Raw genomic sequence first — 22,190 nt, 5'->3', positions numbered from 1 at the left:
CCAACTTTTGCTTTGCACATTGCCATGTTTCAGTCCAAGGCCTACTGACGTCTTGGAAAGTCTTCTAGGTGCTTTCAGCAGGGATCAAGCCCTAAGCCTTTCTGCCCTTGTGCACTTCTAAAGGTTTCTCTTTAGATGTCAGCCTTGTTTCAAGAAGCATGATGTGTTCCAGTGACCTGAAACGTGGTCTCAAATGATGTACCAGCTTAACTTTAGACTTAGAAGTAATTCCTTTTGTTCTAGTTGGATTCCTTACAGTCCAGAATTAAAAACGAGTAAGTGGCTTGTTAGATCAAGATCTAAGCCAAGTTCTCTGAAAAGACACATTGAAAAGCTATGGATACAAAAGTCTTTTAAAAAAGTATTTATACACTCTCTCCTTAGAAATGTCAGGATATATTATTTTACGATACTGTGACATATCATGAGGACAGGGAATTTAAGATACAAAACCACAATTCAACATGAGGAGAGCTAATTTATGTACTAAGTTACTTTTTAGAGAAACTATTTTCTACTCAATATCAATCAGCTTGACTGAGCAGAGATCTAAACCATACTACACCAGAGAAGATAAACCAAGGAGCTGCTCTGTTTCGGAGGCATCTTGAATTACATCTATTCAATGTCACTCTTACCATATAATTAATGTTTTTTACTTCAAAATCCATTAACATTAACTGATCACTGATTTACACAGCTAACTTTACAAACCGTAGCTAAAAAAATAAATCTGGAAGACCTATTCAGATTTCTTTTTGCAACACATGTAACAACGCAGAAGTGACCCATGCACATAAAATCAAACACTGAAACATCACAGTTTTTCAATGCTGAGCTGTACTTGCAGATTTTTATGGTACATAACCCTCTAATTTTTATTTTTCTAAGCAAAATAATATATATATAAATACAAAAGAATATGTTTCTCATTTCTATCATGGGAAATAAGAAAACTACCACCCAAAAACATTTTGAAAGAAACAGAGCATGGATTTTTAGTGTTTGGGCAGTTCATTTGTTTTGATTATATGAAAAAACTGAGATATCTTCAGTACAAGATTTGGTTCACATACCTGTTTTTGATGTGGTAATATATTGCAAGAGCTACACTGTAAAGAAAAATACAACGTTAATATCTCAGGGCTGTCAAATTATATTATTTTTCATATTAACATGTAAATTTAAAACCTAACAATGCGTGACAAAGTATGCTCAACAGGCTGTTTTCTTCTGTTTGCTCTTAGATACCCAGAAAACTGCTGTAAACAGACAATTTTATAAGCACCTCCTTTTCACTAGTAACAAAGGAACTTACAAAAATACTCATAATCCACATACCAAGCTGAACATACCTTTCATTTAATGCCCTACTCCACTAAAGTCAATGATAAAACTACTGATGTCCAAGGTTGAAGACAAAGCACCACTGGTATTAGATATTCTCTTTTATTGTTTGCTAATGCTGCCAGGCTAACATGAAAGGTTTTAATCACTGTTGTCTTATGATTTTATATTTAAATCCATTAACTTTTGGCTGTCTTTCTATGTAGTTACTTACATACCAGACTTGAACACCAGGCTCCTACATTTTTATATCATCAAGTTACTTGTTTTAACTCAGAAAAGATGACTCCCTGAATAACTTACTGCATTATACATTTCCCATGTTCTCAACCACACACTGAAGTACCTCCGTTTAGATTCTGCACAAAGACAAAAAGCATCCTTATGTTCACAGAAAGCTAAGATTTTACCTATGTATACAACTAACTGATCTCATTCACATCTGAATCTGAAGAAAATTAAGACGCAGTTTCTAATGGTCATTTTCCAGTTTCCAACTCATGACTCCAGCATTATCAAAGGATGCATGCTTTACTCATGACATGAGTTTTATAGTAGGGTAAGGCAGAAGCAGCACCCTCCCTACTTGTTCCAGCAGCATAAAACCCAGTCAAAGCTAAAAGGGGAGGAGGAGGGAGGGAGTTCGCCAGTTCAATCTGTTGACCATTTGCCTTGTCAGTGATTCACTATAAAGATGCTTATGTCTTACACTGACACAAAATTCCACCCCCACCTTTTCTTCTCCATAAAAGGCCTTTTAAAAAGAAAGTAAACTGGTTGCTCTGTAATTTTATTCCAGAATTTTTACATGAAAACTGGTACACTTGAGTGTTGGGAAAACAGTATCTTTGAGCTACTCTGTTAACAGAATTTTATTTCTGCTTTGGTTTGGTTTTGGTTGATTTGGTTTTTGAGTATTTTCCACTACATGACTGTTCAAAAATATTTTTTCTTACTTGAAAGTAAATATATTTTACTAATTTTGTATCAGCATTATAGCTTTTACCTGGCTGCATTAGAAGTTTTTAGAACACAAATACTTTTTAAATTTTATTTTTTCTATAGATACGTATTTAAGGAATTAAGAGATACAGCGTACCATGGACATTTCAAGGACAAAGTCTTCACTGAACACAAAAAATACATTTATGAATTAATTTAATTTGACGGAAAGCTATTCACAAAATGAATTAGCCCTAAAATTTAATTTTAAATTATGCCCCTAGGAACACACTTGCAGCTCCAGTTCACTTTATGAAAGCAGATGCAAGAATCTACATTCAGAGCTCTGCTTGGTGCCCATATGGTTGCTTTTGTAACAAAATGTAAAATTGAGTTTAGAAAATATTTACTATTTAGACATCTGTATCAGAATTTGCAAGTCTTTCAGAGCTGTACTAGATTAACTCAGATCCAAGCTTCATTCTGCTTTTCATAAGCTAGCTGTGCAGGAAAGAAGCCTACGGAGCTTTCCCCTCACCTACCCTGGCCACCCCACTGATGCTGCAGATCTCCAGCTTGATGTGCTAATATTTTAAACACGCCAGTGCATAACGTGACCCAGAAGAAATAAACGAGCTGGCCAAGAGACATCCCTCATTGATATATCTACAGGCAATAGCCATTCACCTGCAGAGTCTGCCAGGATGGGGGCAAGAAAGGAAGCTGTACTGGAAAAGCAATAACCCTGCAATCTCCCCACCCCTTAAACCTGTTAAATGTGCAGCCAGACAGGCAAGAAGAGGACAAAAAGACTCCTCGCCCAGAGGCTTAATGTGCCAGAGGGCAGTTTCTCACCCCACATGACCCCTTTTCAAACCCTGTGACCTCTTGCAGCTTCCAGCCCTTCCCATGCTGGCATCCTGGCCCCAGCCCTGCACAACAACTCCTGCCCAGACCCAGAGCCAGTTTTTCCAGCCTGACATGTTCCCTCCCCTCCCTACAGCTCTGTCCACACGCCCCCACCCCCCCACACACACCCCACACACCCCGAGCCTCTCCCAGAGGTCCCCACCTTGCTCCCCCCAGCTTATCTTTCTGTCTCCTCTTTCATAAGGCTGCTGCTGGCCACCATGGCCTGCTGAAAATGCCTCTCTGCTGCTGCGGCCAACTGAACCCATCTCTTCTTTCCAGGAGAAGGTTCAGTTCTAATGCAAAAATGGACCTGAAACCCACCCAAAAGGCTGCACTCACCAAAATCTGCATTCAAAGGATTTTAGAGCAGAAAAGTATTGAGATTCCAGGAGTAAAAAAAACCCTCAAAACCAAAAAACCTTTTTCCAAGTGTTAATCTGAATAATTTTTAAGTTACTGATTAAAGAAACTTGAGGAAAAGCAAGATTGTATTTCAGGGAGAAAGAGCTGATGAGGACTTAGGTGCCAGTCTGACTGCAAATCCCTTCTCCACTCCCTTCTTTTTTCCTTAAACAGAAAAATTAAGAACATGCTTTGGTGACTATCAACATTACTAACTCCTTTGGACACATTAGTCTGAATACATTTGTCTCTCATGTAAGTTCCTCTGCAGTTTTACATTTGAGTACATCAAGGTAACTAACCTACAAACAACTCAAGGGAGTATACCAGCAATCATAATAAACAAACAGCATAAAATGCCTGACCATTCATTTTCTCATTTCTTCCCCTTACTGTACAAAATATAAAGAACAATATTCTATAAATACCAATGTAATTTCTCTCCAAATGTAAAATGCCACCAGTGGAACCTGAAACAATCACCTGAGATGTCACAAAAAGGTAAGCCAATGTGCACACCACATACAAGGCTCCCCACTGCTGTGTAATAAACTGTTAGTGCCGCTGTACTCAATAAGGAAATGAATCTGGAAGCAATTAATTTCCATTTCAAACAGAAAACTGGAAAGAAAACTTAGCAAATGAGCATTTTCTCATGAACAGAAAAGAGCTCTTCAATTTCAGATAATTCCAAACTTCTGAATAAACAAGTACCCAAGTAAGTTTTGAGGACTCATGCAAAGCAAGCACCCAGTTGAACACTGAAGCACAAGGATTTCAGCTGCTGGATCAGACCCTTAACTGCTGTGCTTTCTGTTGAGATAGGCAGTATTGGGAAGCTGATTCTGCATGGACCCAAAGTAAGAGTAATGCCCTTTGTTCATCCTATTCCTTGCCTCTGGAACACAACTGGATTAAATAAATTTACTACTTCAAAACCTAAAACCTTTGAAGCTTGCTTAGTAAAGGTTCAGAAATAGGTATGTATAAATACATATATAATGTAGGTCCTAATAAAAAAAAAAAAAAGGAATTATAAAACCCACCATTTGATGGTATACTTGAGGTTTGGTTGACTGACTGTGCTGTCATCCAGGAAAATAGTGGAGCAGGAACTGTACTTCCTTCTCAACTGCCCAGGAGGATGCTGTGAAAAATATGCAAAAGAACAATGGCAATTATGTAATACCAAAGCATTTTTCTGAGATGTAAGAATTTAGAAAAAACAAATTTCTCTGTCTCTTACAGTGACACACAGAGTAATGTGATCATGTTTTGAAGCAGTTCAGAAAGTTCAGAAATAATCACCAGTGAAAAGTCACAACAATCACCTCCTGAACCTTGACTAGTGCTTTCAAGTTCCAGTCTCCCCTCCATCCCTCATTCCCCAAAGCCATGCAAAAAATGTGCAGATTTACTCACATACATACATACATTCGGAAAGCAAATATGAACATGATCTGTGTCTGTCCTCATTCCAAAAGAGTAAATGGAAGAGTGAAAAAGAAATCATGTTAACAATGAAGGTTGATTTAGAAACAGATGCAAAACCATGCTTGGAGGAAAGAAGATTAAAAAAAAACCAAACAAATTTTAACAGAATGAAGTAGGGGAAAGAGGTCTTTACATTAAAACTACTAAACCCTCTAAAAATTAACAGGGAAAAAAATCAGAAAAATTAATTAAACAGGAATGAATTGTTATTAGACAGGAAGAAAATTGATCAAAGGATATAAGAGAAAGTGGATATGCAAATAAAGAAGAAATATATTTCTTAACAGAGAAAGTTTTCAACAGATTTCAATCCTATTTCTGCACTCCCATAGGAAAACATTGGAAAGCTCAGCCACAAAACTGTATTTGACAACTTTAGTTATTTCTGAAGACTTTTTGTTGAGAAGGCTTCTCCTTCAGCTGTTTAGAGCAGCCAGCACTCCACCGGTCTAAAGAGAATAGCTTCATCACTCCAGCTAATAGCTATGACAGTCATTAATGCCCTTTGATTGCTTATTCTAACTACACTAGGTGAATAACTTGACCAAGAACCTGTGTCAAGAAAGTTAAGACCAGTCAAATTACACGTTTAACTTACAACAGAATAGGTTTAAAATTCAGTTGGCACATCAACATGGAGATTTTAATTTGCCTTACAATGAGTGTTGTTTCCAGCATTTCAGTGGCGAGACCAATGCCAATACCATTGGGGGAATCCACAGGCATTTCCCAGCTCAGAGCAACTGAGTATTATCTAAGTCCTGTGACTATTACCTCAGCATATCTTTCCCTGCCTAATTTCCAAAACAAATATTATCACAAGTCCCAGCACTCCATCATCTCACTAATGTTTCATTTTCCATAGGCAAGAGAGTTCTTAGCAGTACTCATTAGACAGAGAACAGACAGATTCCTGGTAAAACCTACATGCATCCAAGTCATCTTTCTAATTCTCCCAGCTATCGGTGAAAGAGCATTCAAAGTCTTCTGTTCATTGAAAAACCACATAATTTCTGAAGCTGTTACAATTGCAGAAACATCATGTTCAAATTATTTGAAAGCTCATCAACAAATTCTGTCAAGGTCCCTCACATGACCAATAAAGTAGTAGGTTGAGCTGCTTTTCTTGGAAGGGAAAAAGTTTACTGAGAAAATGAGAACTATCCCCTCCCAAAAATTCTCCAAAAGTCTGGAAAGATACTTCATAACACTTTGGAAGCTCACAATCCATCTACCTTCCAACTATTATATGTTAAGCAAGGTTACAAACAAAATGTAAAAGCACTGGAAGCATTAATGCCATTAAATGTATTATCTAGCACTGATGTATACAAAGATAATTACAAGGGGACTGGTGATTTATAGCTTTTATTTGCCACAGTTTAGTTCAAATTTCTGGATTAGTCTGTTGAGTACCTTCCACAGGCATGATAAACGCAAATCAACTTAAACCCAACTGAAAAATCAGGCTGTCCGGTGGTTGAAAAAAAGGGAGAGGTACAGGCATTTCAGCATCATTATTTAAAAAAAAAAAAAAAAAGCACATGGAAAGTTTTAATTCTACATTTTAAGTATCAACAGTCTTAAAGGTTTAAATAAAATTTAAGATAAATGGACCGGATTCATTTAAGGCCAGTATGAGTAAAAAACAGAAAACAACTCTAGCAACACCACCATCCAATTTAAATTTTCTTATGTAAACAACACTCTAACTCAATAATGAGGACCACACACCTTCTTTCTGAAACCACCATCTCACAGAACTCCTCACGGTTTTCAGCCCACATCACACTTCATTCAGCTTAGAACTTTTCACACTTCAGAAAAATATGTGGCGTCTCATGCCTCACTTTCTGTTCATAACAATTTGGCAGGAAGGGGTACCTCTCCCAGTCTGAAGAATGGTGCCAAGTGTAAACCTACTATCGCGGGTAGATACACACATTTGTGCCATGTGAATAACCAACCTATGGGTAGATCAACATTCCCAGCTTCTACCCTGACATCCAACTGCAGCCATACGGTATGCCAGGTAACAGATTTTCTGCCTTTTCCAAATTACTGGAAAACACTCTGTTTCATATTTTAGCTTGACTAAGCTGGAAGACATCTAAAGTCCCCACAGTTCAGTCAAATAGTCTTTTCTGAACCTCCATAAAATCCTGCACAGGAACCTTCCCCACCCTGGCAAAGGACAAGAGAGGTTACTGAGCATCATCACCTCAGTATTCAGCGCTGTCCTGTAGAGAAACCCCCTTTCTGGGTCCATTTCAACGGGGTAAGTCCATATCCAAAATCGTACAGAAGCTTAAATGAATTCACATTTTGAATCCACCACAGCTGACCACAAAAACCTTCCATTTAGACAAGTCAGAGACGCTTTAAACAAGAAGAATTGGATGAGCTGAGAAAGAATATAGACCCTTTGAAGAAACTAGCAACCCCCCCTAAACATTAATGGGATCCCTGCTCAGGTTCTGCCCCACCATCAGGGCTGACGTGGGAAAGAAAGGAGTGGTATAGCTCCTTTTGCAAGTCTTGACATACAAACATGACAGCGAGCGTAGGACACACGTGGGGCCTTGACAATCTCTGCCATCACAAATATTTACAAATTAAAAGTACTGATATGAAGTGGATTCACTTTATACATCCTTTAACTTGTAGTAGTGATATTTTTGTACCCAAGCTGAGATTCAGTAGATATCATGCTTCTCAACTTCAGCAAGGCCTCCGATTTCATCTTGCATAAAATTCCCAAAGGGCAAAACAAGGAAAGGGCAAAACAGCAGGTAAAAACTACTTGGAAAACTGTACTCTGGTCACCCAGGGATCACTTTCAAATTAGAAGGCTGAAGTAAGGGACATTCCAAAGAGGTCTGGTCTACTCAATGTAAAATTTTGAGCAATAACTTTGATAAGTTATAAGAATCATAGTATTTTTTACTCAATTTGCAGTGGCATTAACTTGCAGAAGACTCTTTCATAGAACAGGAAAATATCACATAGGTTTTACAGATTTACCATGCATACAACAAAGCAGAGCACCCTTCCACTCTGCTCAGCTGGAATTTTATGTCCAGTTTTGACCCCTGCAGTTCAAGAAAGATGAACTGATTTCAGAGAGTCAGGAGGAGAGAGCAGCAAGATTAATCAGAGGTTTGAAAAACCTGACTTAGAAGGAAAACCCAAAAGACTGGAGAGGTTTTCTCCAGGAACAGTGGAACAATAATGACCTTAAGTCATGTTGAAGGGAGTTCCAAAGAAGAGAACGTTGTTCTCCATGACTTTTGCAGATGGGATAAGAAAGAGAAAGCTTATAGTGAACTAGGGAAAATTAAGATTGGACATGAAAGTGTGAGAGGAGGTGATGGCAAAAAAAACCCAAAGCAAACCCAAATCACCACTTTTTTCTAATAGCAGGGACACCTTGAGTGACTTGAGCCATGATAGAATCTCCATCACTGAAAGTTGTAAAGAAGACATAAAACAAACATATGCCAGGAACACCTTCGATTGAGGATTCTGCTCTTAGGCAGGAAACCAGATTGAACAACCTCTTGAGATGAATTCTGGACCAGTTTTCTATCACTTCTGTGATTACTTTTTTTTTTTGTGGGGAGGATTTGTAGCTCTTTACTCCAGAAGCAGCTGTTATTTTTCCGCATTTGAACAGAGATGTTCATTAAGAAATTCAGGGATTATAGGTTACAATAAATGCATAATTCCTGTTCTGTGGAACTTCTTTCTTTACAGAAAAAGATGTAAAATGGAAAAAGTTGCATTATAACTTGCTAAGCTTTTACATGTGTTACAGAACAGGCTCCAAGAAATCAAGATTCAACATACCTCCATTAATGCCAGGTGTTTCTAGCTCTTAAAAACAGCCGGTTTTCCCTCTCACACAACTAGTACTAAGGAATTATCACTGCTTCATTTTTCTCCATGCTTCATTCTGAAACCTTCCAACTTTCCAAATGACATTTGTTTTCAGATGTGTGAACAACAGGATTTACTGAAAGTTTACATAAAATACATCTTACCAGAAGCAGAATGGCTTAGTTTGCCATCAAAATCATACTCGCTCCACAGAACTGTTTCTATCTACCTGCTGTGAAAGGAATCACAACAAATTCCTAACTAATTTACAATGAGAATACAGAAAAGGATTAATTTCTCTCAGCTTTCATTTTAGCATCACTCAGAAATTAAATTTGTGGGGAAAGGGGAAGCACTACTATTTCTTTTGTTAAAATAGTTATTCCAGGGTGTTCTGGGGTAGAAACACGCGGACCAAAAAGCCACCCTCAGAACTGTACTAGCCAGCTAGCTGTGTCCTGGAAGCTCTTTAGCAACGCTAGTATGGCACTCTGCCCTGATGCTCAGCAGGATTTGTTCATTTGGGTGCAACACTCCCCTAATGAAGCTATACAGAGCTTTTGTACCAGAGCTGGCCTTCAGCCAGTCAGCTTCCAGTTTGACAGAGGTGCTTTGGCCTTTTCTAGTGTTCTTTTGCATTTGTCCATCAAAAGATAATTTGCAGCTTCTGTCCTAAATAATGATAGTACTGTCTCCTCTTCCATCAAACCAGGTGTAAGTTACTGCATGATTTTAACCATTTAATAGTAGCTCCCTCCATTGAAAAAATTGAGGCTGGCTTGCACCCGTCTGTGGAGACATGCCTGTTAGCTTCCAGGCAGCAGAGGCTGGCCAAAATGCTAATAGGCAAAACTGGCATGTACAAGTACACATGGAGCCAAATTACAACAGCAAGCAAAAATACCAGGACTGCTGCTGACTTGGAAAAGGGAGGCTCCTATCCTGGGAATCTTCTGTTGCTTCTGGACATGATTTAGTTCTGACAACATTTTTCACAGAAGAAACATGACTTTACAGGTCAACAAAGTGCTTCCAAAAATCGAGCAAGCCATGCAACACAATTCTCTGCATGGCTCTGCAAAGCTCTGCATTTATCTTCTTCATCTTGCACAATTTGATACTACAGCACAATTGTCTACATTTAGTGGTTCGATCTGGATATATGCACCCAAACAAAAGCTATAGGAAACTGCAGCACTGTATGCTTACCTTTCTCTGCCAACATCTACAATAATAATTAAAAAAAAAGATCTAGTCCAGCCACTCTTGAATCACACTCATTGTACCTCACCAGTCACGGCATGATTCAAACTTTTCCTCAATTGATGAGCTTCACCAGTGTTTGATTAATGTCCAAAACTGATGCCTTGGCCTAGATCTGTACTTGCACATTTTTTGCTCTCAGAGCTTGTCCTTACACATGTCAGTTATGGAAAACTATGTCAGCATACCACTGAGCTCCTGGGGGGCTCAGCAACCGCTGGTAAATTCTGCAGCACACCACAGGCCCTACTTAACCACTGATAAAGTGCTCTGCTTTACAAACCTGCAAGATTAAATATTTCTCTGAATGCTAAAAGCAGCTCAAAGGCTTGTATTTACATAGCATATAATTGCTAGTGTTGTGCAATTTGACCAGAGGGACTTCACTAGGCTCCCAGCACAGCAAGTATTGTATAGCAACCTTGTAAAAGAACCCTCCCACATGTTCTCATTCTACCCCAAAAGTTATCTTGTGTTCCTCCCCCTACAACAAGTTTGTCACTTCATATAACTTACTGCCTTGAGGCTGATAGAAAAGGTAAAATTCTTCAGAGAACAGGAAAAAAGCAAGGGGCTGAAAGACACTAGAAAAAAAAAACATTTCAAACAGTAAGCTTAGGTAAGCCATTAAAGAAAACTTGCTCATTCCAACTTACTGGAAACCTGAAAAAGCTTCTTAGACAGCATCTGTTAGGAACAGCATCAGCCTAGGGAATCTGCTGGATGGGCCAGATGGCCTATAGAGGCCCCCTCTAGACCTGCTTTTTTGTGATCTTGCAATGGAGAGGAGCAAAGACTACATTAAGCAATCTCTAGGAGAGCTTCAAGAGCACCTGAGAAGCCTCTAATCTATCTTCCAGTTTATCTTTTTCCTTCTCTTTGATTAAGGAATGTTAATTAAAATACCTTAAGGAATTTGGACAGCAATTATAAACCTTTACAATACCCAGCCTCAGGCAGTCTGCTTAAAACCAACATTTCACATTTTATGTTGTGCTTTTGCATTTTTCACAGATTAAACTACTTTTCAGGCTTTGTTCCCATTTCAGCATGTTTCTTATTGACTCTCAATCACTAGCTGGAAGTTTTTGATTATCAGTCACATCCCTAGTGGTTTTACAATAGAGAAGCAGAACAGCCTCATTATCCAACCTGACAAGAAAATTTGGGGACTACACAAGAACAAATACCATATATCATTTCAAGCATACAAAAAGGCTCACAGAAATTGCTTGTGCCACACCACGTACAGCAAAGGACCCCTCTGTCCTCTGCCAGTCCCCATCAGCAGGGCTGCCTGGAAAGAAGCTTCCCCTGTTGCGAATCACTACAGGGACCAAGGGGTTCTGACATGAATGATGCCCAGAAACTTCTTCCCAAGATGCTGAAAAAATTTTGGTCTATACATAGGTGTTAGTTTTTCTAATTGAAATGATAAAACCAGTATTAGGCTGCTGGGATTTGAACATCCAGTTGCTGAGTAGCAGACAGTAGAAGATGATCTGAAAGGAAGCTGATTCTACAAGGCTGAGGAAAAGTCTCCAGAAAAGAAAAAAAAAAACCCACAGTTATAATTTCCCTTTATCTTCCTTCCCTTTTTCTTCCCTCCCTTTTCCTTCCCTTTATCCTCCTTCAGAAATATTCCAATGTCCAAAAAATATTCCTTATTTTTACTGGACATTACTGCTCATAAACACAGATTCGACTTTAAGAGCATATCTTGTCAAGAAGAGAAAGTACTTTGGCAAACAGAGAACTTTAATCTTGTCTGAAAGGGAAAACTTCTAGAAAAACTCGATGGAGATAACTTTTGCCTCCCCTGTCCTGCTTCCTTCCCTGCAAAAAAATAATCACCCAGTACAAAGAACCAGATACTGCAAACAATAATAAAAATTTCACTCTTTCTTCACCCACCCCCTCAAAAAACGTAAAATACGTCTTCCTGTTTGCTTTCCTTGTACAGAGATACTGATGCAATCTCTCCTCTCTGCAAGAGGAAATGCCTCTGTATCAGTCTGCATCTTTATCCCCTCAGCAGCTTGACCAAAAAGATTAAAAGACAAGCGCACACTGAAGCAGCATTAAAGCCGTAACAAAAACCAGCAACTGCCAGTTCAACAGGAAAGGGGAGTCTGCTGCAACTGTTCAGAAATTAAAATAGACTGGAAGAAAGCGAACACGCCAGGTACACTGTGGGTAGGTAACTTCCAGCACCTACAAGGATGCAAAGGTTCCAGCACCATCCCCAAACTGTCGTCTGTCTCCCTGGGCTCTGTGGGGAGACTGATGACAGCATTCTCATAGCACCCTGTCACCCCCCACTTCTATTCCCTCCCCCTTGCCTTCCCCACCCCAAAACCAGAACAGCTGCTGGCTTCCTCCATCATACCTGACATTCACTGACAAGGTGAATCAGAAACATGGCAACTGCCAGCCCTTGACAAAGAGCAACACATCAAAGCAGGAACCTAGTATCAGTATTCAGGATCAAAGGAAACTATCCAGCCAATTAAAATATTCTAGAAACAAAAGGAAGAAAGAAAGGAAAAGAAAAATGGCATGATCATACTGAGAAAATGCATTTTAAAATGAGGAAGAGTCAATATTAATTCAATATTTTTTTTCATAGGTAACAGTCTGAAACTGTGTTTATATAAACTGCTATTCTCATCTGCTACTACACAGAACTAGGCAAGCAGTTAAAAAAGAAAAAGCACAACTCTTCTCGATATTCCTCTTTGCTAGCCACCCTAATCACTTGGGAGATGTTCAACTCTGCCTACAAAGTAACCAGTAAGATACTGCACAAAGGGATAAATATATTTTGTTGCTCATCTTGGTTATTTATCACAAAAGGAGAGTAAGTATAAAAGAATTGGAAGAGAAAAAAAGGAAAGATGATGTTATGGAAAAGCCACAGGAGTGCTGCATTATGGCGAGGAGTTCTTGTAAAAGGAAGACAAAAAACAATGCTCCAAAATTTATGTCCGCTGGCTTGCTTCCTCCAGAGCAGATGTGGAGACCCAGCACTTGACATCAACAGGGAAACACATAACTAGCAATAGCTCCTGTTCAAAATGCACTTAGCACACACTGAAAAATGGTGGAAAAGAACAGAACAACCAATAGGGTATACCATAAATTTCTTTATCGTGTAAATATTACCCATTATTTGTCACATTACAATCATTAAATCTATTTCCTCAAATTCCTCCAGACAAGGCAGTCTAGGAAAATTAGGATGGGTCCCTGCAGTCTACAAACCTAAACACAGTTGTCAGTTAAAGGCCACAGCAATCATTTCAAAAACGATCACCAGTTTGTGCGTCAGCTTTAGCAGACTGAATATTAAGGAGGTGCTGAATGAATACTCACAGGTGTGCTGAAGTAACAACTTAAATATCACAGGGCACATTTGAAAACAAGCTATGAGTATTGTCTAAAAAAAATTAACTGACTTGTAAAGACACACAAAGAAAGCCATGGTTAGGACTTCAGCTTCATAAAGGTTATTTTTAGCTTTGTAACTCAAATGAAGTACTTTGTCAGTACAAAGAATTCAGACTTAAGGTAGCAATAAAGCAGACTACTGCGGGAAGTTTACATTGCTGCAACCTTAGCCAATGCTTTGAACAATACTTGAAAAAAACAAAAAAATTAGGAAGAGGTACAGTGCTTAGGGCACCAACTGCGTAAGCTGCTGTATTGCGCTCCCAACAATACAGCCCCTTCGTGACATGATCACCCTTCCCTTTTCTGCAACAAGTCCAGCACTGCCTAAAAATATTTCATACCAGAGTCTGCAGCACTGTGCTTCCAGCAGCATTTGTAATAGTCATCTTTGTTCAATCTTCCAGAGGAATCCACTCTCAGTCTGCCTAATGCAGCACACATCTTTTACATGACATGAAAAGATTCTGGATATGCAATAATTTCATCTATGTCATAAGGTAGTCACAGAAACTCAGTTAGTACCTTGCTTTGCATTGCCTAAATCCTCACTTTTTTTGCACTGAACTCTCCAAATTTGAGGCTAAAAAGCATGCTGGAAATTACTGAGCATACATTATTAAGTTTGCAGGAACCCAGTGCATTAGCTTTGCAAGTAATTCTGTAACAACACAAGTGCACTGGAAACCACCCTCACATGCACTGTGAACAATGGAAATGTTTTACAGGGCGAGAAGCATTGAGAATATCCACTAACCTAGTGAGGCCAACCTTAAGGCTTTTATAAGTCTCACAGTGTCTCACAACTCCTCAAAATCTTAACTCTAGAGAAACCAAAAAATTTCAGCTTGCTTTTGAAGCCAGGCAGTAGTTCCAGAAACACTCAGCACAAACCAGTTCTGTCAACAAATGAAGCAGTCCTGCCTTCTCACCCCACTCAGTGGCTCGTTCCTGCTTCCGTGCCTCCCCTCCCTTTCTACAAGTACAAGCCCTGAAGTGAATCACATTGAGGAGCATATTCATTTTAGCTTTTAGCTGTGCTGAATCTACCTGCATTCATGCCCCAATCTAGTTTACCTGGAGCCGCACAGACATCTGCCCCCACACAAAGGGCTGCAGAGGCTATAAACCACATCTGTTTTTTTCAACAGCTGTACCAGCTTAAAAATGATTCATGAAATGATGGCCTATATTTGCAGACAGAGGGAAGTTTGAGAACTTTCCCCCATTTCACCCTGAAGGTAAATACCATTTAGAAGACAATTAGTTCTTCCCCTACTCAATTTTACTGAGGCATGACTCCAGACGTTTCGGCACAAGGCTTAAATAACTGGCAACCGCACTGGTTCCAGGTGCTTCAGTAGTACAAAACAATACTAACTGGGGCAAAGAGCCTGGTCCTGCACCCAAAGCAGGCTACAGGGAATTTGCTCTCAGCTTCACTGAGAATTTGATTCAAACAGAAGAGAACTGCACAGAAAAATGCCTGGGGTACACAAGCCTATCAAAATCCCATCTTCATACTCGGCATGTACCACATGTCATCCACATTTATGTCGCATCAACACTGGTCAGGCACTTCAGAACTTCTTTGTAAATATCCAGTGCTGCAGCTCTCTAGCAAAGCAAACTTGCATACAAACGTCATTTGAAGTTTTGGGAGTAAAATTATTTTGTATATAATTTTAGAAATCATACTAATGTGTGCAGCTCTTTGTCCCAGGTACTAGTTACCTCTGTACACTGGTTGTGAGCATGATACTGTCTTCAAACCAACAGATCCGTTCCACTAACTCAATAGCCGAGACCTATACTTCTGGATCCTGATGCAGAACAGACATTTGAAGCATCAGCACCTTCTCACCAATACAGAAATCACGTGTGATAACTCTTATTTACTGTATAATATAGACAACAAGGAGAAAGCTGCATAGCGAGGCATTTTCACTTACGTGGTTTATATAGAGACTCTTGCGTTTTTCTCTCACTGCAAAAACACAAAATATGATAGAAATATTACATGACTATTTTTCCCGATCAAGCTTCTTATACACTATTTATAACAAAAAGAACAGGAGGCTATCTATGAGAAACATTATAACTGCTTTTGCACTAACCAGGTATATTTATATATCAAACACAGAAGGAACATATATATTTGTATGCATAAAGGCATTTATGCTCACTAGTGTGGTGATGGATTAAAAATCTCATCCATTTGGGTACTTCACCAGGCGTTGGTCCGCATGGGAAAGTTAATATGCAGTAAGCTATGGTCCAAGTCAGCAATGGATTAGCCATCCTTCACCAGTTCTCTGTGTAGGTACTCCTGAGCCACCAGTGCCTTCATGCAAGGTACCTTGTTGCAAAGTGGCCTACACTACCTTGCAGGTATGAAAGCACCTAAAAAGCTACACCATGGAGTTAGCAAATTCCCATCATAGCTTACTGTGCACTAACTCCCATAGAGGAGCCTTGAAACCATATGCATTAGACCACTGCCTTCTATAATGATCAGATGCAAGCCTGAAACTATTACTCATGTCGCACGTAACAATGAAAATAGATAACTTTGGTGAGTATGAACCAGTCACCAGAAGCAAGGCTTGCAAGTCAAAGCCACAATTAGCCAAAATATTCAGAAAGTAAACAGCAACAAGGGAGATAGATGTATAGAGTCTTAATTGTCAGGCAAATGTTTATTACAGCTGATAAAATATACTGTATTTAATTTTTTTAAAGCACTTTCCCAATTAACTCACCCCATAGAGAGCCTGTGGAGCTCTGTTCCAGTGAAAATACCACAGCATTTAGGATATAAGTCTGGAGGCAACTAACACATAAATCAAACTGCAGGATTAAAATAATAATGGTTTCATGCTGTAGGTGATTAAATGCACTTTGGTGCACCATGATTTGAAAGCTATGCAACCCAACGCACTCAGCAAAGTAAGAGTGTTCATAATGGTAGGATAGCCTGTCCATTCCCTGTTGGATGAGAAGCCATTACTCGTGACTTATTATAAGCAAGCAATCTCACATAAACAAGGCTGTATGTGTGAATATTGTGAAATAACTGTGTTTAATGCAGACATAAAATGAAAAGAAAGTAAGAAAAAACTTATAAAAATCCTTACATAATTTTCCTCCCAGGGAGCAGAAAGGAGAATCACACATGACAGATGTTAGCCATGTCACTTAGTACATGCTCAGATCCACAATTACGGACATTGTATAAGAAACAGAATTAAACAGGAACATCAGGAAAATTCTGATTGTCTAGTAAAGAGTTAAACTGCTTAAAATCCTTCTAAAACACTGCACTACACTTAAGCTCCACGCACTGCATTTATCACCAGCAAGGGACATAAGTGATCTAAAGGGAAACAACAAAATGATGGTAGATACTCACTTCTAAGAACAGCCAAAGTATTTGTCTAGTATTGCATATTACAACATAAGGGCAGTAACAATTCTGATAAGCTGCATATAAACCTAATAAGAGTACATAACTGAAAATTAACACCTATTAACTGCAAAATTTTGAAGACAGTTAAGTATTTAAGTGTTTTAATCGCAATTATACCACAAAGTTCTTATGGACAAAATCCTATAAAGACAGCCTGCACATACACTCCAAATTCCATTTTAATCACCTTTTTTCTCCTATCTTAGTTTTTATCTTCTGTATTTTCCCTTGTATCTATTATTCAATTCCTCGTGAAAGTACAATTATCTATTTATCCAAGCAAGAATAACACTCACAGATCATTCCCATTTGCTATTTCCAATCTCCAGAAGAATATGTTAACTTATTTATACGCACCCCTCACTTCTTCCTGCTCAAGCACTGCTAATGCTGCACATTCCTCTAAGCACCATGTTGACCTCCTTTCTGTTATTTTCCCCATGTAACAGAAATTCAGTTAGCCTGGATTCTCAGGTGATAGACTACAAGAAGGCAGCTGCGCTTTTGTGCTACTGGTGCTCTCTGCCATGGCGTAAGGCTCAAGTCTTTCTAGAACATATGCCAATGGGAAACTGGGCACAGCAGAAACCCATTTTGTCACAACTGCTCTTTTGTGATCACGACCCTCCCTCCAAACAAGGGAAAGACAACTATTGCACAAGGCAAAAGGCCACTTCTGCCAAGCTAAAATGACCATAAAGAGGTAATTCTGTCACTTGGCTGCTCACACAGCACAGTATGGTCTTCAGCAGACCAGCCCATAGTATTATAATTAACCACCATTCTGTAGCATAAACTCCTAACTGCAATGCCAGGCTTTGGGCTTTCAAGCATGAGCTTTTGACAAAACGAAGCTGAACAGATTTAGAGTCAGTTTAAACAATGAGACCTCTATGTTCTTTCTAACATTTTAAAACTCAAAAGTTGGAATGGAACTTTTCAAGTGGAGACTGAGATCCTGCCAAATTGTCTTGGTTTTGCTAATGTTGAGGTCAATGACTTGCTCCTATTTCTGCAGGCACTTTCAACTGTTACTGTTGAAACTTTACAACAGTAGGAAAATACATTATCCTGAAACAAAAGGGAGTGAGGAAATACACACATACATATATATGTATGTATGTGTGTGTGTATGTATGTATGTATTTTTCATTGAGCTGTAATAGAAACTTCGTGCAATTCCTATACGCTATCTTAAGGTTGCCCATATTAGGATCAAAGACACACTCCTTAAGGATTATATCAATAAAAATTTCTTGCATTTTGGGAGCTTGTAAATAATTTCTTTTTGTTTTATCCAAGACAGGAGACTAATCCTAGTTAACATTAAAGAGTAAGTGTAGCTTACTTCACTTCCATCCATTACATAAATAAGAATTCAAAATTCTCTTTGAAGCCCATTGTTGCACGGATACTCCAAAATTTAGCCAGCACATTGGAAGTGTAAAAGCCTAATGTAAGTTAGGAGAGGTGGAGAGTTGTAACCCACTTAACAGGAAAGACCATTACCAGTCCCCTGAAGCTGCAACTTGCTATTATAAGTTGCCTTCTTGCTATTGTAAGGAAAAGAAGTTACATAATTGGAGTGCTAAGGTTTGGAAAGCCTGGCTTAACCACAACCACACACTAAATAGCACATGGCTTTGTAGTCACCTAGACCATGCTGCTTACAGGCCAAACTAAGCAAACAAAAGAGAACTTCCATAAAGCTCTCACAGAAATTAAATGACATAAAAGGTGAAATGCTTTACTAGCTCCCTAAACAGGGAGAATTACTCATGCAAGATTTAGCACCTAGAAAATTCCCACAAGAGTTGGAAACATTTGGAAGAGCTACTTTATTTAGGAATTGAATTAACATTTACTGTGTTTTCAACTTTTCTACAGATTAATTAAACTCTCAGGTAATTAAGGATGCATTCAGACTACTGACTGAGAGGGACTGGACAGATTAGATGCTTAGCATGGCACCCAGGCTTCACACAACAATGGGAAATTCAGACCACATAATATCCAGAGGTGCCGTATCCCGTCTCATTGTATTCGGGGTAGTCAGCTTGTTGCTCTTCACTCACATGTTGATCGCAAGCAGCTCAAGAACAGCTCCTATGCTAGGACACTACTACAAGATTACTAGGGAGGCTGAAAGAGTACAGGGCTACTAGAAAGCCAAACATGGAACTGCCTGAAGGTAATGTTGCCAAGTCACTCTAGCATGTAGCGATGGACTTGGCCATTTCCTATTGTGCAAACACGTGACATACACTCCAGAGTCACAGGCAGATCCTAGATGAAATCTTGAGTCCTGATGCCCCTCAACTCTCCAATACGCATATTTCAAATGTCTGTAGGTCTTACCTACAGAAATATTTTCACTTACTGTCAACAGGAAGGTTTGCCAGTCCAATACTATACAAGCAATGGAGAGAGGTAGTTACATGCCCAAGTTTGGCATTTCCAACATTGCCAGCTCAGCTGTCCCTTTCTACATTGTCTTAAGAAGTCTTGGGAGGTCCCCTAGACTACACAGCAGGCTGTCAGAATACACCACCACAGACCACAAAAAAACCCTTATGTTTTCCCCTTAACAAGCATTTTATTGCATTTTGGTGTTAGGCAACATCCTTGAATGTTGTAACTCCTGTAATAACTCCTACAGCTCACTTGGTTCCATCCACAAGAGGCCCAAAGTACAGCCAAGCACAATGCTTACTGCTGTGAACTGTCCCTCCAGAACAGGATGGTTCTTGGCAATACATCAGCAGATGAATATTTGCAGAATCTTTTTTCTTTTGTACAAGCAGAATAGTCTTTGGAATTTTTCCACTGTGATGAAGGATAGCTGAACAGATCTTACACTCCTATTGATAACATTTATATTGTTTCAGTAAATTCATTGTTCTCATTCAAAAAATATGTCCTGCATATTATTTAAACTAGAACAAAGTTTTATAGACCAACTTTAGCATGGGTGTAAACTGTCATTTTAAAAACTGCTTACACTTAACTCCATACTATAATAAATTAATTGCTATTACTACAAGTAAGAATAATCAACAGGCCTGATCAAAATTTTAGTTCTCGGACTTCAGATTTAATTTTTTTTTTGTCCCTTCCTTCAACAAGCTTTAACTAGAAGCAGGTGGCATCCATATGGGATTATACAGTCTCAAAACACTATAAAACCACTGTAAAATAGACATCAATCTTCATAATACAGTGTACTATAGAAATATTATCATATTCATTTTACAGACTACCAAACCAGATTAGAACAGTAAATCACATCCAAAACCACGTAATAAGGCATTGACAGAACCAGGGCTGAATTCAGAAGGACAATCTGAAGGACAAAAGAGGTACTCACATAATCAACTCTTCAGTTACAGCCTAAATGTACATCCTCTTTGTTCTAGTCATGCTCAAAACTTAGCAAAAAATATACAGTACGTGAAAACTACATTATTTTTAAGTGATGTGTTTGACACTGCAATTTACTACATAAATAAAAAAAGGCATTTATAGGCAGCAGAAAGAAGGACAAAGAATTCATACTGAACAGTCAGAATTACCACGTAGAAAAAGCTTTAAAAGTCTTAGTAGAAAATTATGTGTTTTGCATAGATTATTCATCTACTTCTAAACCAACACATCATACATGTCCGACACAGAATGAGAGAGCCAGAATAAATGGCTTCTATTCTACTAACTCTATCAAGAAGCTTGTTTAACAGATGTAATTCCAGAGAGATCATTTTGTCTATGAATAAAAAAAACAATCCTCCAGAAAATATATGATTATATATCATTCATAATGAGAGAAGAAGAGAGACTGTTTGGGTGGGATGGGGGTTGTTTTATTATTAAAATCTACTGCTGAGATCATTTACAGTATCAGCTATATTAGAGGAAACTCTGGACTGTCTTCTTAGCTAATGTAAACTGGCATTTTCTCAAGAAAATACTTTCCACACATTTTCCAGAAGCCTAGCCTAACATTCAGTTTAAAAACCAAAAACAAACAGTTACACAGAAAACTTTGGATTTCAGGAATGTATTTTTTAATTATAATTATACTAAGCCTTTCCATATATGTAGTTCTGATATGATGACTACTTGGAATTCACAATTTCAGTACGTGACAGGACTCAAATCTGTACCTTCTATTACTGGTCTGACAAAACAATTAACTAGAGGTGTGACTTTTTAAACGCTAACATGATGCCTCTAAAAGCCTCTTTTTTTGGCAAGGGACATATATTAAAAGACTATCACACACATTCTAACAAAGGGTTTAGAGATAACTGCAATAGCGAATACTGTAATAAATTCAGTAACCTACCATCTGTTTGCGATTTACTGAGAAATATCGTACTGGCCCGTGGATGATCTGATGGGTTGAATTCCATGTTCAAATCTGGAAAGAAAAAAAAAATAGCACAAAAACATTTATGATTATCCAATGGCATACACAGATTATCTCATTATTTTTAATAAGACCAAGTTTACATACTTAAGCAGCTATTCTAAAACAAAATCCATCTTGAGGCCCACTTTTTTATCCTTCACATAAGTGGTTCTTTTGGCATGCAAATCATTTACATCAACACAGCTTTGGGATTAGACTTCAGTTCTAAGGGCTGCTTTTTGGATTAAAACAGATAAAGCCGCTTGAGAAGTCTGTAAACAAGAAGTCAGGAATTATCCATTTACAATCAATTTCTTCCCACCATGCCCCAAAGCTACTGCCAAGCACAGGAACACAGCTCGTTATATGTAATTATAGAAGAATTAAGCATTACATATGCAACCCTCTGTAGATAGATGGGTTTCCAAGATTAGATGTGATTAAAATAAGCAGTTATTGCAGCTGAATGTAAACAAGTTAAGTCTAGGCCAGAGCGGTCACGATTACAAAAAAACTGAAACTTTCCTGATAGTTCACAGATGAACATATTCCTTGCTGTGACAACTTCTAAAAAAACCACAAAAAAACGAAACCAAACCAGTCCTACAAAACATTTACCAGGTT

At 38.5% G+C, this 22,190-nt stretch overlaps 1 protein-coding gene across 4 annotated transcripts in view; it reads right to left on the bottom strand.

Annotated features, from left to right (window-relative positions):
* Window positions 1-22,190, bottom strand: part of CCNY (cyclin Y) — a 128,968-nt gene that overhangs the window by 31,317 nt on the left and 75,461 nt on the right. For 2 of the 4 annotated variants that reach the window (XM_040591810.1, XM_040591812.1), the window contains 5 exons: window positions 21,501-21,575; window positions 16,827-16,835; window positions 15,642-15,676; window positions 4,650-4,750; window positions 1,077-1,112 (listed from right to left, as the gene is read on the bottom strand). In XM_040591810.1, the coding sequence (XP_040447744.1) occupies window positions 1,077-1,112; window positions 4,650-4,750; window positions 15,642-15,676; window positions 16,827-16,835; window positions 21,501-21,575 (256 nt within the window). Of the gene's footprint in view, window positions 1-1,076; window positions 1,113-4,649; window positions 4,751-15,641; window positions 15,677-16,826; window positions 16,836-21,500; window positions 21,582-22,190 lie in introns of those variants that run through there. The other 2 variants (XM_040591811.1, XM_040591813.1) reach the window with 2 other exon arrangements.

The sequence above is a fragment of the Falco naumanni genome, chromosome 4 (genome assembly GCF_017639655.2).
Source record: "Falco naumanni isolate bFalNau1 chromosome 4, bFalNau1.pat, whole genome shotgun sequence".
NCBI lineage: Eukaryota > Metazoa > Chordata > Aves > Falconiformes > Falconidae > Falco > Falco naumanni.
Note: the sequence above shows the minus strand (reverse complement) of the source record. Positions and strands in the feature narration are given on the sequence as shown.